A 17,945-nucleotide genomic window follows, 5' to 3' on the forward strand; every position below is an offset into this window, starting at 1 on the left:
AAATGCCGCAGCTAAGGAAATGGCTTCTGATGGGGAAACTTGATCACAGCAGGATGCTGCGTGCTCTCAGAGCCTGTCCCGTCCTTGCACATGAAGAGGTGATGGCTTCCAGGAAGGGAGACACCCTGGCGGCTTTCCAGAGAGCACATTTTTGCGTTGGTATGAGCAGCTTCCCTTAACTTAGGTTCTACGATGTGCCGTTCTATCTCTGGGCCCTTTTCCCCAAGGAGGCTGGAAAGGAACCGGCAATACAGTTCCTAGTGTGACCTTCGGATGTTATGCTTTGTTGGACTTGCTGGCATCTTGGGTGTGTAGAAAACAGCGTGTGCGTACTGGAGCACAAGTCGTACCAGGGATGTCTGTCTCAGGGAAAATTACAGTCCTCCGGTGCGTACTGGAGCAAGGCCTAAAAGGACCCGTGTTCCCTGCTGTGTGTTTTCCAATGAGAATAACTGACTCAGTAAGTTCTGCTGCAGCAGTAACTCCGTCTTCGTCTGTCCTCACCAGGGCGCTTCCAAATGATGTGGCCACAGTACTGGGAAGTCCTGACGCTTTTTCTGGACTGGCACTAATGCTGGGGCTTCCTTTCGGCGGCTTCTTGTGTCAGTCCTCTGCCTGTGCAGGGCCCAGTATTTTTCGGGGATACATAGTTCTATCCACCAACGTGTGCACTTAACATAACTGCGAGTCTGATCCAGGAAAACAATGAAGAAGGCTAGGAGCCCCTCGTATTGTAAAAGGAGAGGAACACTCTGATGGATGTAGAGGCCCAGGGGCTCCTGTAGATCTGAGGCTCCCGATTCCAATTTCCCCCAGGAGCCCCAGGTAGCTTTGACAGTGGGGGACAAACAGACTGACTTTCTAACAGATACGGGTGCAACATACTCCGTGGTAAACGCTAAGGTGGCACCGAAGACCCCCCAGTCCATCCCAGTCACAGGAGTTTCTGGAGAAATACAAAAGCGTTCATTCTGACAACCCCTGGAATGCCAGCTAGGGGACCTCACCATGAAGCACAGCTTCTTGTATATGCCAGAGTGTCCAGCCCCTCTTTGGGGCCGAGATCTCCTTTGTAAATTAAATGCTCAAGTAACTTTTTCACCAGAACAGCTTGACATCAGGGTCCCACTGGAGCACACTTTAAGCCTGCAGATGGCACCCACGGAAAGCCCAGAAAACGACACAGAGCTCTTTCCCCCGAGGTCTGTGAAGGCCGTAAGCGTGGGCTGACGGCACCCCAGGGAAGGACAGAAACGCATGGCCAATGCATACGCCACTGAAAGGCGATGCTGGGGCACCTCATCTAAAACCGTGTCCTCTGAGACAAGAGGCCCAAGAGGGAATTCAGCCAGTTCTCGAGAAGTTTCTCAGATCAGGACTGACTAAACCTTGCAGGTCCCCGTACAGCACCCCTGCCCTCCCATCAAAAAGCCAAACCAGCAGAGCATCGCTTTGTCCACGACTTAAGGGCTACGAATGAGGCAGTCCGAGACGTACACCCTGTAGTGCCTAATCCGCTCACTCTGCTCACAGCCGTCCCAGGACGATACAGCTGGTTCTCGGCTTTGGACTTGGAAGATGCTTTTTTCTGCATTCCCACCGCAGAAGAATCACAGCAGCTATTTGAGTTTGAAGGGCAGGACCCAGAAACGCAGGCAGTCCAACAGTATTGGACAGTCCTGCCTCAGGAATTTAAGAATTCTCCTGCCTTGTTTGGGGAAAAGTTAGCTACCAGCCGGTGTATTCAGAAAAGGCCAAGGAGAGGCCCGAAGAGTGGGGTTTCACTCTTGATCACGCCTCACCTGGCTAGAAACGTAGTGCACGAGGAATCGTCTTAGTCCCCGAGGCACCTTGGACGCTATGCTGCAGCACCCACATAACAGTACCCACTACGGGAGAGACGCCGCCTTACAATGGGTTCAAAAGTATATAATGGGGCCTGACCTGCAGAAGACCATCGAGCGAGTCACTGAGGACTGTGTGATTTGTGCTAAAATAACCCAGAGTCCACCGTCAGACCGCCCCAGGTGGGGACCCGACACAGAGGCACCTGCCGCACTGAGGACCGGCACACAGACTCTACTCCAGTGTCTCGAGCCGCAGGAAATGTCAGATGCCTCCCAGTGTTTGTGGACACTTTCTCAGGATGGGCGGAGGCACAGCCCACTTGGACAGAAGAAGCCTTCAGAGTGGTTCAAGCCTCCTTAGGGCAATCACCCCCGATGTGGACTGCCTGGTACGCTGCAAAGTGGCAACGGGCCTGCTCGTGTCTGCAGCATACCCCACAAAGCTCTAAGGGGTTTTATCAGGTTAAAGTTACAAATGAAGAGAAAGAGAAAAAAAAAAGAAAGAGAGAGATTATCCTGCTGACTAAAGACGCCCAGGAGTGCTCCCTGTCCAAGGCTGAGCAACTCCATTCCGTAATCACCCCCTCGTCGCCCCTTTTCAGCAGGAGGTAGCCAGAGCGGTCGCCGCCCCCTTTGCCACAAGGCTGTGAATGGACACTGAAGGGGGGCACTGTAACAGAAAAGAACAAATCTGACTTCGTCCTACATCTGCTCCTTTGGCTTGGACCCTGGGCCCTGTTTCCTAGGCTGAGTCTTGCCAGCTCTGCACTCACGTGAAGACAACAAGTTGCAGAACAGAGGAAAACATTTGTTTTGTTGGAGGTTTTGCAGGAGCACCATGACCTGGGCCACGTGGACGGCTGCAGGAACAAAGAACTCCCATACCAAGAAGTTTGCAACAAGCAATCACACCCCCTCCCGTGTTTTGTTTTGTTTGTTTTTTTTTGTATAAAAGGAGCCTGTATTCTGACTGGAGCAGAACGGTTCTCCAAGACATGAGTCTGCCATCCTCGGTCTGCAGCTTTCCAAATAAAGTCGCTATTCCTTACCCCAACACCTTGTCTTCCGATTTGTTGGCCTGTCGTGCAGAGAGCAGAACAAGTCTGGACTCGGTCACACTCACCCACCCGCAGGGCTGAAGGTCCACCGCCAGTAGCAAGGGCTGACACGTAACAGCGCGACCAGCAGCTCGCACGCCCCGGCTGGAAGTGTGGGCCAGACAGCCACTTTGCAAAACGGCTTTACAGTCTCTATGAAATTAAACACACGGTCACCAGGTGGCCCAGCAATTCAACCCTCAGGCCCTTATAACCGAGAAATGCACACATGCACACAAATCCGGCCTACAGACATACCCGGCACCTTCACTCGGGAGACGGGACCGTAACAAGCAGTCCTCCACCAGGAAACAGGAAACCAGCCGGCCAGCCGCCCAGGACACGGCTGACCAGCAAATGGCACGGACGAGTATCACAACCATGTGCGCAAAAGAAGTCGGAAACCAGAGACCACTCAGAACACGATCTTGTTCACGTGAAATTCTACAAAAGGCCAAACACAAGCACCAGAGGGCCAGGGAGAGAGGGTGAGATGCGGGACCTTGGACCCGCTACCCTGTGCTGCAGTGCTGACTCCGGGACAAACGTCTCCTCCAGCAATAGACTCAGAGAAACAATGAAGAACCAAAAGTAGCCGCAGGCATGCGCAGTTGGGGCAGGTTATGAACAACAAGATACAAAAAGACCAAACGCAGCTGCCACTTCCGAGCAAAAGCAGGTGCCAGGTGTGCTCCCTGCACAGGGCACCACCAAGGGGGTGAGCCGCCCCTCCTGCCCGCCCCGCCCCGCCCCCGCCCTCACCCCATTTAAGGGTCCTGCTCACCCCCTCCCTCCCCGAGCACCCCCAAGGGCCCCTGTTTCTTGCTCTCACTCCCCCTGCTGCAGCACAAGTCCCAGCAAAGCCTCCCCTCAACTCCTCCTCTGGCCTCATCCATTCCCACGGAGCAAGGGGTCCAAGGACCCAGGTGGGTAACAAGGGGTGGGACCGAGTACAAGAGTACACGGGACATTCTGGGGGTCGCGCTCCCTACCTTGTGTGAAGTGGGCGAACGTTTACCAAGTCGTGTCGAACTGTATGTTTGCAACTAGGGAATCTTACTCTGTGTGAATTTTACCCCAATAAAGCTGACTGAAAGGAAGAATGAATTCTTCAATTCAAGAAGCTACAAAAAATAACAGGAAAAAGTGCAAGAAAGTAACCAAGATAAGAGCCGAGATTTCCTGAAGGGGATAAACAAAAACCACTCTAGGAGCTGGCAGATGCCTATCTGAAAAAAGTAGTCTAAGCTGGTGTCTGGCATGACTAGTTAAAAGAGAGCAGAAATATATAACCCCACAAAGAAAAAGGTCACATGTGCACATTTGATGAAGATTTCAAAAAGTCATACAACAAGATAAGGAAAAAGCTTTACCGTAATAAATTTATAGTCATGCAGAAAATTGTCTTAGAAAAAAATATAGATGACCAAAATGGACTCCAGAAACTAAAATCCTAAAGAAAGTAACAATGTTGAAGGACAGCAACAGTCACAGAGGAAAGCGTGTGTTTCCACAGAAGTGAAGCAGTTGGTTTGGTGGCATTCAAGCTGTCTCAGGGCAAACAATGAGGGATGAAATGGTGAAGAAGATAACCCATTCAGCCACCCTTGAATCACAAACTGGACAAGAACCAGGAGACAAGCAGGGACTCTGTACTGACCTGCCCGTCAGGAGCGGGCTGTAGACGGAGACGCTGTGGCCACGACGGGAGGGCCGCCGCTGCCGCAGGTGCAGCCCCAGGACCTCGCACGGCCAGCAGCAGACGCAGATGAGGCCGTGACGCGGCGAAACCTTCACCTGAAGGGACCTCTCAGAGACGGTTCACAGCAAAGAAAGCGCAAAGGCGAAGGCGCTGGAAGCGGACCAGGACTGAGAAGGCAGCACGGCCACCAGCTTGCCTCTGGGGCATGAGTTATGCAACGCCAGGGACACAAGCTCTATTCTGACGACCTTAAACTTTTCTACCAAAAACAACCCCCCTAAAAAAAACCACACTTTATTTATTTTTTTAAAGCCTTTTTTTTTTTAAATGGGGGAGGTAATTAGGTTTATTTATTTATTTATTTTAATGGAGGTACTAGGGATTAAACCCAGGACCTCATGCATGCTAAGACACACTCTACCACTGTGCTATACCCTCCCCGCAAAAAACCCACTTTGAACATTAGTGCTTCTAATGTTTTAAATTTTAGTGTACTAAATATTACTCCTACTATGTTCTCCATTTCCCTGAACATTTATAACCAACTGTATAGAGTTTGTAAGATTCAAGAAAAACTTTTCAAAGGTTACAGAACACGAGTAATTCTTCCCATGGTTCTACCCAACGGTGCAAAGTGAGGGTCACCTGTGCCGACATGGACTCATCTCTGAGATGTACTGAAAAAATACCTGGGTGTATATTTGTGTGCTGCGTTCTACATCTAAGAAAGAGAAGAAACTAAACATGTGTGCACATACACATACTCATGTGTATTTGCTCATATTAGAAAGTAAAACAACGATAAAAGGTTAACCAAAGCTACGGAAATGATTACTTACAGGGAGGAGGAGGAGAACATGGTTGAACAGAGGCAGAATCTGGACTCAGCTGAATATATCTCGTCTTCTAGGTTTAACGTAAGAATTATGTAATAAAAAAATACTCACAAACTTTAAAAAATACTTCAAAAAGGTAATTCCTAATAGAAGGGAACATTTCCTAATTCATCTTCGTAGAGCAGTAGTGCCCTAAAGCCAAAGTCAGACAAAGGAATCACGGGACTGCCACCGGCATCTCTTATGAACACAGATGCAAAAACCAACAAAATAGCAAACAGATTCAGGCAACACATGAAAAGGATTATACACCGTGACCAAGTGGGATTTGTTCCAGGAACGCAAGGCTGGTTTAACACTGGATAAATCAGCTCGTGAAATACACCATACCGAGAGAATGAAAAAACAAAAACCACAGGATCATTTCAACAGATGCGGAAAAAGCACCTGACTAAACCAACAGCCATTCTGTATAAAAACCTGGAATGGAAAGGAGCATCTTCAACCAATGAAGAAAGGATACGTATGGAAACCTCAGAACCAACATCACACTTAGTGGTCAAAGACGAGGTGCTTTTCCTATAAGATCAGGAACAAGACAAGACCCTCCACTCTCACTTCTTCAAAGACGAGGTGCTTTTCCTATAAGATCAGGAACAAGACAAGACCCTCCACTCTTACCACTTCTATCCAACACTGTACTCGAGGCTCTACCCAGAGCAATTAGGCAAGACAAAGAAATACGAGGCATCCACACTGGGAAGGAAGAGGTAAAACTATTTCTACTCGCAGGTGACATGATTGTGTATGCACAAAGGCCTCCTGACTACACTAAAATAAAAACTGTTAGAATGAATGAATGAGCTCAGGAGAATTGCAGGATACAAGATCAGTACACAGAAATCAATTGTATTTTATACGCTTGCAATGAACAATCCAAAGATAAAATTCAGGAAATAATTCCATCTACAAAAGCACCAAAAAGAATAAAACAGTTTGGAACACATTTAACAAAAGAAGTGCAAAATTTGCACTTGAAAATTACAAGACACTTTTGAAAGAAATTAAAGATCTAAGTAAATGGAAAAACATCCCTGGCGTATGGATCAGAAGACTTACTATTAAGATGGCAAATATTCCCCAGACTGATCTACAGATTCAAGGCAATGCTATCAGAATGTCAGCTGCCTTCTTTGTAAAAATCAAAACAAGCTGACCCTAAAATTCACATGGAATTGCAAGAGACCCCGCACAAACTTGGAAAAGAACAATGTCAGAGGACTCACACTTCCCTGTTTCAGAGTGTTCAGAAGCCTGCTGACCACGAGGCAACAGTAATCAAAACACTGTGTGCTGGCGTAAGGACAGAAACACGGATCAGGGGCCGGACTTAGAGTCCAGGAGGACTCCCTCACATTTACAGTCTGTTGATTTTCAAGAAGGAAGGGCGTCCAGACCGCTCGATGGGGAAAGAACATGCTCTTCAAAAATGATGCTGAGACAGCTGGAATTCCATACACAAAAGAAGGGAATCGAACCCTTCTGTCACTATACACAAAATTAACTCCAAATAGATCAAAAGATTACTAAGATGTAAGAGTTGAAAACTATAAAATCTTTAGGGAAAAAAACAAGAGTAAATCTTCACGACCTAGAATTAGGGAAAGATTGCTTGCATATGACACCAAAACACAGGCAACAAACAAAGAAACAGATAAAACAGTTTCAATAAAATTAAAAACATTTAAACTCCGTATCAGACATACAATTTGCAAATATTTCCTCCCATGTGGTAGGTTGCCTTTTCACTCTGTCGATGGCTTCCTTTGCTGTTGCAGAAGCCACCTGGATGCAGTCCCACTTATTTTTGCTTCTGTTGCCTTGCTTTTGATGTCAAATTCAAAAAATTATCAACAAGACTGAAACTAATGTAATGTCTTTTGTCAATTATATATTTAAAGAGTTAATAAACTTTTTTTTGCATCAAAGGATACTATCAATAAAAAATTCTCAACAAAATATTAGCAAACAGAATCCAACAGCACGTAAAAAAGATCAAACACCATGATCAAGTTGGATTCTTGACAAGAACACAAGGATGGTTCACATACGCAAATCAGTGTAACATACCACATCCTCAAAAGAAAGGACAGAAACCCATTATCATGTCAATAGATGCAGAAAAAGCATTTGATAAAATTCAACACCCATTTATGATAAAAACTCTCGCCAAAGTGGGTATAGAGGGAACACATCTCAACATAATAAAAGCTATTTATGACAAACCTACAGCCAGCATAGCACTCAATGGTGAAAAACTGAAAACCTTCCCACTAAGATCGGGAACAAGAAAAGAAGGCCCACTGTCAGCACTTCTATTCAACATAGTCTTGGAAGTCCTAGCTACAGCAGTCAGGCAAGAAAAAGAAACAGAAGGGACCCGAACTGGAAGAGAAGAGGAAAATTATCGTTTTATGTAGATGACATAATACTACATATAGAAAACCCTAAAGACTCCACACAAAAAGCTACTAGAGCTGATAAACTAATGCAGCAAGGTAGCAGGTCACAAGATTAACATACAGAAATAGTTGTATATCTTCACACTAGCAATGAAATATCAGAAAAGCAAAATAAAAAAAAAATCCCTTTTAAAACCACATAAAAAATAGGAATAAACCTGACCAAGGAAGTGAAAGACTTATATGCTGAGAACTACAAAACATTGATTAAGGAAATTAGAGATGATTTAAAGAAATGGAAAGATACCCCATGCTCCTGGACTGGAAGAGTTCATACTGTTAAAATAGCCATACTATGCAAAGCAATCTACAGATTTAATGCAATCTATCAAATTACCCAAGACATTTTTTAACAGGCCCAGAACAAATAATCCTAAAATTTACATGGACTTAAAAAAGACCCAGAATTGCCAAAATAATACTGAAGAAAAAGAACGAAGCTGGAGGAATAACCCTCCCAGACTTCACATAACACTACAAAGCTACAGTAATCAAAACAGCATGATATTGGAACAAAAACAGACATACAGATCAATGGAACAGAATAGAGAGCCCAGAAATAAACCCACAGACTTAAGGTAAATTAATCTTCAATGAAGGAGGCAAGTGTGTACAATGAAGAAAACAGAATAGAGAGCCCAGAAATAAACCCACAGACTTAAGGTAAATTAATCTTCAATGAAGGAGGCAAGTATGTACAATGAAGAAAAAGTGGTACTAAGAAAGCTGGACAGCCGCATATAAATCAATGGAGGTAGAACACTCCCTCACACCATACACAAAAATACACTCAAAATGGCTTAAGTATTTAAACATAAGACAAGACATTATAAACATCTTGGAAGAAAACATTTTCTGACATAAATCTTAGCAGTGTTTTCCTAGGGCTGTCTACCCAGGAAATGGAAATAAAAACAAAAATAACAAATGGGACCTAATTAAACTTACAAACTTTTGCACAGCAAAGGAAACTGTAAACAAAACAAAAAGACAACCTAAAGAATGGTAGAAAATGTTTACAAATGATACGACTGACAAGGGCTTAATTTCCAGACTATACTAATAGCTCATACAACTTAATAAAAAAAAAAAAACAACTCAATCAAAAAATGGGCAGAAGACCTAAGCAAGCAATTCTCAATGAAGACATACGAATGGCCAATAGTCACATGAAAAAATGCTCAATATTGCTAATTATAAAAGAAATGTAAATCAAAACTACAATGAAGTATCACCAAGCAGAATGGCCATCATTCAAAAGTCCACAGATGATAAATGCTGGAGAGGGTGTGGAGAAAAAGGAACCCGCCCAAACTGTTGGTGGGAATGTAGTTTGGTGCAGCCACTGAAAAACAGTATGGAGATTCCTCAAAAAAACTAAAAATAGACTTATCATATGATCCAGCAATCCCACTTTTGGGCATATATCCAGAGGGAACTCTAATTCAAAAAGATACATGCACCCCAATGTTCATAGAAGCACTGTTTACAATAGCCAAGACACAGAAGCAACCTAAATCTGTCCATCAACAGACAACTGGATAAAGAAGATGTGGTATAGTTATACAATGGAATACTACTCGGTCATAAAAAAAGAATGAACTACTGCCATTTGCAGCAACATGAATGGACCAGGAGATCATCATTGTAAGTGAAGTAAGTCATACAGAGAAAGACTACTATTATGGGATATCACTTATATGTGAAATCTAAAAAAAAAAAAGACACAAATTAACTTATTTACATAACAGAGAGTCATAGACAGAAAACAAACTATAGTTACAAAAGGGGAAAGAGGGTGGGGAGGGATAAATTGGGAGTTTGGGATTTGCAGATACACACTACTGTATATAAAGTAGATAAACAATAAGGTACAGCACAGGGAACTATATTCAATATCCTGTAATAACCTATATTGAAAAAGAACTGTAAAGGGAATATATATATAAAAAACTGAATCACTGCGATGATACCAGAAACTAACAGAATGTTGTAAATTGACTATACTTCAATTAGAGAAAAAAAAAGACAGTATTAAAAAAGTGAAAAAGCAACCCAGAGAACGGGAGAAAATATCTGCATGCCGTAGATCTGGTAAGGGATTGTGTCTAGAATAAATAAACAGCTCTTAAAATTCACAATAAAATAACCACCCGGTTGAAAAGTAGTCCAAGGATCTGAAGAGACATTTTTCCAAAGAAGACACAGAAATGGCCAATAAGCACACCAGCAGAGGCTCAACATTAGTAGTCAAGGAAACGCAGACCAGAACCACAGGGCGGTGCCACTCCACGCCCACTAGGGTGGGACGGTTCGGTCAATTCAGGTACCAGTGCTGCGGAGGGAGGGAGGGAGGGAGGTGTGACACACTGGAGCCCTCGCCCAGTGCTGGGGGCCATCAAGTGGGGCAGCTGCTCTGCGGAACAGGCTTGTGAGCCCTGGGAAACTGCCCAGCAGCCCCGCTGTGGGGGTCGCCGAAGAGAAACACAAGCACCTGCGTCCACACAAAGCTGCGGTCCGTGCACGTGCACCGCACACTTAGCACCACGGACAGCGGGCAGACCACCAAGTGTCTGCGGAGGGACAAGTGGATAATCAAGTGTCAGAGCAGGAGGAGGTGTGAGGCTCCAGGTCCAGCACAGAGGGACCTGGAACACGGGATGCTTGGTGAGAAACGTGGACACAGAACCACACGTGGTGTGAGTCCAGTCACAGGAAAAGCTAAGCACGGGCACCTGCACGGGCACGTCCATGGACACAGAGCAGGGTCGCGGTTCCAAGGGCTGGAGCAGAAGGGGATGGGGTGGCAGCCGGAGGCCACTAGGTGCCCTTGGGGCGACCAGAGCTGACTGTGAGGGCCACACAGCTGTGTGACGCACTGACCACCCCTGGGCTGCACGTTCTCCACGGGCGAGCTGTGTGCGCGGGAAGCTCATTTCAAGGAAGCTGTCAGGAGAAGGAAGAGGGCAACCCCTGAAATCTGGAAGCACAAGGGAGCAGGTGAAGTTACTCAGCACAGGGACAGGAGAACATTTCAGAGCACACGAGGCAGACAAAGGGCTTCAGAGCACACGTGACACACAAAGGGTTAGCACCCCAGACGTGAAGAAAACTCTGCGGGAGGGGACGGAGGTGGGGAGGAGGGGAAGAGACAGGAAGGGAGGGGAGGGAGGGGAAAGGAGAGGCCTGAGCAACCCATGGCAGGAGACCCACTGTCGCCGAATCCAGAAGCGCTTTGTAGAGCAGCAGGGCCCAGGGGATCGGGGCGTGGGAATGGGACACCCGGAGATGCGCAGGCACAGCGACCAGGGTCACCGCAAGCTAGGAGGGGTGCGGGAACCTCAAAGCTCGGCCACCCACGGCCCCTCGTGGAGGGAGGGTGAGTCTGCTCTGTCCCCGCAGCCCCACCACAGGGGCCCCTGGAGCAGCTGCACGGAGCACACACACCCCTGGGGGGACCTGGGCGTGCTCCCAGCACAGGCAGCACACAGAAACAGGAATGCCCTGCCAGGTCCTCCTGCGCCCACATGGATCCTCCTGAAACACTCCTGAAAGAAAAACCACATTCCTAAACAAAGATGCACACAGCGTGATGGGAATGTTCGGGCTAAGTCTCAGCCCGCCGCGCCCTCAGGGCTGACAGACGGACGGATGGACTGGTGGTCCACGTTCATCCACCAGAACAGCAGCACCTCAGAGGGAAGAGACCCTCCCTCTGGGGAGACGGCTTCCTAACAGGTGGCGAGGGTAACACTCACTAAGCCCAGGCAGACACCACGTGGACGCACCCTATTTGTCAACATTTAGGACAGAAGTGAGCACAAAACCCTCGCTGTGCTTCAGACGCTGAAGAACCCCAGCCAGCGGGACTCGGAGGGGCCGCCCCAGGCGTGACCGTGACCGCGAAGACACCCACCTTGGCCACTCTGCCCATGTCGTCCAAGGCGGCCCTCTCATGTGGGAACTGGGCAAAGGTCCTCTCGATCTTGGCGATGACGGCGTCCACGTCCACCGAGTCCCGCGGGCGGCCGCGGGGGAAGTAGAAGGCGGGCACACTCTGGCTGGGTGCAGGCGGTGGGGGCTGCTCCTTCGTCTGGACCTGACACACAGAACGGGGACACAGTCAGTGAGGGCCTGGGGACGGGGAGCAGCCTCCCCTCCTGACGTACGGTGGACAGAGGGGGTCTGACCTGGGGGGCGCAGAGCCTGGCCGACCCAAATGTGGGCAGAACCCTGACGTCACCGCAGGCGACTCCAGGTGCGGGGTGGTGCGCACGTACACACGCGCGCGCGCACACGCACACCCGCTGAGCTGCCCAGCCACATGCATGTCTTCCTCTGCGGTCAGGACGAGGCAGCACCAGTCACTCAGGGAGAGCGGAGAGACAGGACCCTCCGGGGTGACAGCAGAGTGGCCCCTCAACCCGCACAGGAGGCTGCCTGGAGTGGGGATCCTAGAGGGCCGCACCTTCCGGGCAAAGAATAAACTGGAAATACATCCCCGTTCCTGACTCTGGGAGCGAGAGGAGAACAGTTGGCCTCGCACCTGGCCCCGCGTCAATAAGCTGGCGGGCGGGTGCCCCCACCAGAACTCCCAGCCACTGCGGGTGCCCAGCCAAGCTGGGAAACCAAACCTACGTCACCGGGGTGGTCCCCACCCCTCCAGCCACAAACGCAGAGCTGTCCCAGCGGCAGCCCTGGAAACAGCGAGATCACTGCCCATCAGGGAGCCCCGTCCTCATCTGAGGACTCAGAAACCTCCTGGCACTCCCAAAAGATGCGTGGCTCACAATCAAAAACCACCCAACACGTGTGGAAACAAGGCACTACGGGGGAGTCGTCAGAAACAAGGGAGCAGGACGGAACCCGCAGAGCCTCTGGACTCACGTGTCAGGACCCGGACCCAAGGCGCCTCGTATGCTTCCAGGAGTAAGACGGGCTTGAGAACACAGAGGGAGCAAAATGCAGACAGACCCAAACAGACCTTCCAGAAATGAGGGACGGGTGAGCAGAGAGACACTTGTCTGCTGGGTTACAGAGCAGACCAGGCACGGCTCAGGAGAGGTGTGGTAACTGAAGGCGGAAATGAGACTGAGAGACGTGGTCAGGCTGCAGCCTGGACAGCCGGACACCCTCCACAGACCGGGGAGCCCCGAGCAGGGTTATGGAAAGAAACCCACACCTGGACACAGGACAGTGAACCGGGAGAAGCCAAAGACAGCCAGCAGGTGCTTAGAAACAGCCCAAGTACAAGAAGCGAAACTGAACAGGGGATGATCTCCAAAGGAGAAAACAATGAGCCCTGCAGCCAAGGCTCAACAGAAAGCACCGGCCAGAAGCTGGAGGACAGGCCCAACCCAGGGCTGCGCCCACCGGGGAGGGATCTGACAAGCGAGACCAACACAGACACATTTCAGCAACCAGAACAACTCAGAAACAGAAGCGAGCCTGCTGTGAGCAAACAGCCGCTCGAGGACATGCTGAGGAACGTGTGTCAGGCGGAAGCAGAGGGCTCCCAGACGAAGGTCTGAAGTTCAAGACGGAACGAAGGGCAAGGGAAGTGGGGCGTCCGGGTGAGCCCACGCTCACCCACCACGTGCGTCAGTGATGAGGGCGCCATTTCATTTCTCTTCAGAGACTCTCTCAGGACAACAACAGCACAAAGTGAAAGGGCGAGGGCACTGAAGTGCTGGAGGGTTTTCAGTTGGAGGGTAAAGATACTGATTATCTCTGCACCTAGAAAAGTGAAGCAGTTGCCATTTGTAAGGTAAGTGGGAAGTGAGTGTGGAGGGTACAGTCCTCCAAACCAGAAGAGGAAAAGATGAAAGGGGGCAAGAAGGGAGAGCTCAGACAGAAGCACAAAATACGATCATGAAAGAGAAGTCCGACAGGCTAACAGTCACAGTAAACATAAGGAGACTAAATGTTCCAGTTAGAACACAGAGAGCAGACGGAAAACAGAAAATAACATTCACTTAAAAAGACACACACAAGGTGTAAGGACAGAGAGTAACCCTGGTAACAAATGGAAAAAGACGCAGCAGCAGACGGCTGTGGAAAGCAGTCTGGTATGGTGTTTACATCCACAAGGCGGGCTGAGGTCTGGGCCTGCTGGGGAGGCGGCCCCTGCTCCAGGTCCCTCCTGGGAGGCTGCACCAGCCCCGGGCCGAGCAGCACCTCAGCACAGACAGAGCAAAGGCGCTGGGGACAGACAGCAACACGGCAGAGGCAGGCCGGGCTCCGCGCCCAAGGCACCCGTGACGGAGCCACCGGACAACGGGGAAACAAAACAGCCCAGCGCGGACGCACTAGACTCACAGGCCTAATCTCCAGGGCAGAAATAGAGCGCGGCCAGCACAGCTGCAGAACACACATTCTCTTCCAACACACAGGGCGTGGCTGGGAGCCGGCCACCTCCCCGGCCAGCACACAGGCCTCGGCAGAGCCCAAAGGGATCCCCAGGATGGTTCCCTGAGCGCCCGTGGTCAGGCACCAAGTCCATGGTGAAGATGGAGGTAGCACAACTGTGAGTGCACGCACGCATGAGAGAGAGGGAGAGAGAGAAAGAGGAGGGAGTGGAGACAGAGAATTCTCAAAAGGGCCGAGGCCTCTTAGATGGAAGAGCCAACCCTGGAGGGGGGGCACCTGGCTCCCAGAGCCGTGCAGCTGGGCTCCCCCACGTGCCTGAAGCCCCCCAAGAGGCTGTCCCGGGCACGCGGGTGATGGCAGCCTGCTCACAGAGAGCTATTTCTGTCGCGGGCACGCGGACCAGTGCTCCCTGACTCATCACAATTCCAGCCACCCCAGCTGGCCCGTGCCTCCCAGAACACACGCGGGGCTGAACCGTCCACACCCGCCTGAAGGCAACGCCGTCTCTCTGTGCAGAGGCCAGCGCCCTCAGGGTGGGTTCTCCGCCCAAGAAAGCCAGCCAGGCAGGTGCACTGTGACACCTCCTCTAAACACCACCTCAGCCGGGCAGGACACGGTGAGGGGCCCCAGCGGGGTGCTGGGAATGACCTGGGCTCCAACTCTGACAGAAGCGGACATGCAGGGCAAGCCGGAGCCAGAGCACAGGGGGCGGGACGGGAGGAGCAGGCCAGGCAAGGCAGCAGAGCAGGCAGACCCCACCCCAGCCTGCCCCTGGTGGGGGCTGGGAGCCAGCAGGGGCCCGTGGAGGAGTAGGCCAGGACCCGGACCCTGCAGGCATGGGGGTTTCTTCTCAGGCTCCAAGACCCCTCCCTCGCGGCGGCAGTTCACCACCTCGACTTGCAAACAGTGGGGTGGCACTGAGAGACACACGGTCCAAGTTCAAGACAGGCTCCAAAACAATGATGAGAAAGGCAGGCCTGGCCGGGGGTTTGTCCCAGTGTCCTCTCGTCACCACAGGACAGGGACCAGTGTCGAGGGGCCGACACAGGCCATGGGAGCTTTCCAGGGGCATCTGGGTTCGGGGGGGAGAACAGGGCACCCTGCAGACCCACGAGGGGCCAGGCCGAGTGGGGCCAAGCTGGGGCCTGGACACCCAGCTGGCCTGAGAGGTCAGCCGGGTCTGTACCCACAGCTAGAGGTCGGTGTGGTCTCCATGAAGCCGGGAGGCAGGGCTGGAGTTGGGGACAGGGTGCTGCCACCATGTGTCACACACCACAGAGGGAGGGAGCCACATCCGCGTGCTGGGTCCTGGGATCGTGGGTCCAGGGAGGACTCAGGGCCCACCCTGGCAGTGCTGTGGCCCCACCTGGTGTCCGAGATGGCCAGGGCCCGGAGGCCAGGCTGTCTCCACAAGAGGAGAGATCAGCTCAACGTCCAGGACTGTCACCTGGGGGATGGCTGCACTGGGGTCTCGGTGCTCGGTGGGGTCTGGTCGTCCACCTGAAGGACTGTGCAGGGAGCTGGATGGGACCAGGGCACACGGCAGTGTGAGGAGTGGGGAGCCCAGGCCTGGTGTGCAGAGAACAGGCAATTCAGGCCCCGGGGGACGGAGGGTCGGGGCAGGCAGCACAGCTGTTCTGGGACACCACGGGCCTGGGTCTAAGGGACACTGCAGTGGACGATCTGGGGGTCTCAGTGCTGCTCAGCTAGCACAGGGCCCAAGCGTCCACAGGTGGGGCAGGTGGGTAGACACGGGGCTGCGGGAGCAGGACAGCCCCACACGCACGGCACTGCCACCCTACAGACCCGAGTCCAGTGTGGCTGTCACCTGTGAAGCACCGCCCCACCATCCGCTACGCTACATCTCCCCACGCCCCCCCACATACCCCTCCATGTCCTCCCACCCCCACCCCTATCTCCCCCCGCCCCACACCCTGTGTGACTCCCACCGACCACCCAAGGCTATGTCCCGAGGTCACATGCAAACATCCAGGGGAGAAGGAAGCCGGGAAACGCTCCCCCAGAGTACCCGCCCCCCCACACGGAAGGCTGTCTGGTTCAGCCTCTGCACCTGAGGAGCCCCCACTCTGCACAGCACATGCTGCATTCCTGGGGAACTGCTGGAGCACATTTTCTGTAACTTGAAACTTCTTCTTCTTAAAGGCATTCATGAGACGTGTTTCCCAAAAAGTGATTCTGTAGAACAGTCACCCTAGAACAGCTCAGACTTCCACGACGGGTCTGCCGGGAGCCCCCCTGTCCCACACCAAGTCACAGCCACTGCTGACGGGAGGGAACGTCCCTTTGCACCTCGGACGCACCACGTCCGACAGACAGTAACCAGCAGACACTCGTTTCCCCACTGTGTGAAACAAGATGGTGCCTCGGCTGGTTCTGCTTTGAAAGTCTCACGTTCAGATTTTAAATAGACTTTCCTTCAAAACAACAGACAAATGTAAAAGCAATACCCATGTGTGGACAAAATTTCCCAAGATGGAAGACAGAGGTCAGACAAAAAAACCCTGAGAAGCTGTGCAAAATGTGAGACATGATCGTAGAGAAAAGTCCAATTAAATCATCAGCAGAAAGCAGTTCATTTTTCCCCACCCCAAGCAGCCCGGTTTGACTCGATGTGATTTTTTTTTTTTTTTTTGGAGGCCACGACATGACCTTAACTCCTCGCTTGGGAGAAAATACAAGTGACTAACGTGCCAAATATCTGTAAAACAGCAGAACCTCCAGTTACAGAAAGGTCCAGGGTGGCTGTGGCTTTTAAATTACACGGTGTCCTCGCACTAAATTATAAAGCACCGACAGGGTGCAGCCAGAGGACCGGGATGACTCCGTGAGCGCCCAGACGCACCGGCACGTTCAGAAGCCCCAGAGCTACTGGACCCGGCAGGCAGGGCTCTCCACGGAGGGGCTATCCAGTGAAGCCCTTGGGACAACACATGCTGCGAGCAGACGCCGCTCTGCGCTCCAGCACTGGGGCCTTGCACACAGGTGCCGCACGTTCCAGCAGCCATGGGTAGGCTCCCCGGGAGGGCCGAGTCCCTGTGTCACCACCTTCTGAGGTTGCTCTCCCCGCCTCGCTCCAGAGCCCTGCACACCACGGTCGTTCCCAGCGCGCCGCGGTGTTGGGCAGGAAACTCCAGGAGAGGTGTGGGTGCCTCCCTTCAAAGAGCTCTCTCCCTGACAAACCTCCCAGGCCGCCCCAGACAGCCGGCTCTACCCAAGGGATGGGACCTGATCCGCGACAAACAGGCACCGCGCAGGCGGAGGCACCCCGAGAGCGCCGCGGCCCCTCCATTCCCACCCGGCACGCGAACGCCCCGCCACACCTGAACCTGCTGGAAGGCTTTGAGCCTCTTCTTGAAGCGGGACGGCAGCACGAAGTCGCAGCCGCGGGCCAGCGAGGCCAGCTCCTGCCGCAGGTCGGGGTCCTGGCGCAGGGACAGGTCCCGCAGCCGCATGTCGGTTCGCATGGGCCGCCGGGGCCCGGGCCGGGCGCGCTCTCGGGGCTGGGGCTGGGGCTGGGGCTGGGGCTGGGGCTGGCCGGGGACGGCGGGGTC

General features: G+C 51.6%; 1 protein-coding gene across 4 annotated transcripts in view; it reads right to left on the reverse strand.

Moving 5' to 3' along the window:
• The window catches only part of PPP2R3B (protein phosphatase 2 regulatory subunit B''beta), a 45,055-nt gene that overhangs the window by 18,628 nt on the left and 8,482 nt on the right, over window positions 1–17,945 (reverse strand). For 2 of the 4 annotated variants that reach the window (XM_072955773.1, XM_072955771.1), the window contains exon 2: window positions 11,921–12,103. In XM_072955773.1, the coding sequence (XP_072811874.1) occupies window positions 11,921–12,103 (183 nt within the window). Of the gene's footprint in view, window positions 1–11,920; window positions 12,104–12,891; window positions 12,910–17,714; window positions 17,900–17,945 lie in introns of those variants that run through there. The other 2 variants (XM_015244334.3, XM_072955774.1) reach the window with 2 other exon arrangements.

This window comes from Vicugna pacos, chromosome X (assembly GCF_048564905.1).
Source record: "Vicugna pacos chromosome X, VicPac4, whole genome shotgun sequence".
NCBI classification, from domain to species: Eukaryota; Metazoa; Chordata; class Mammalia; order Artiodactyla; family Camelidae; genus Vicugna; species Vicugna pacos.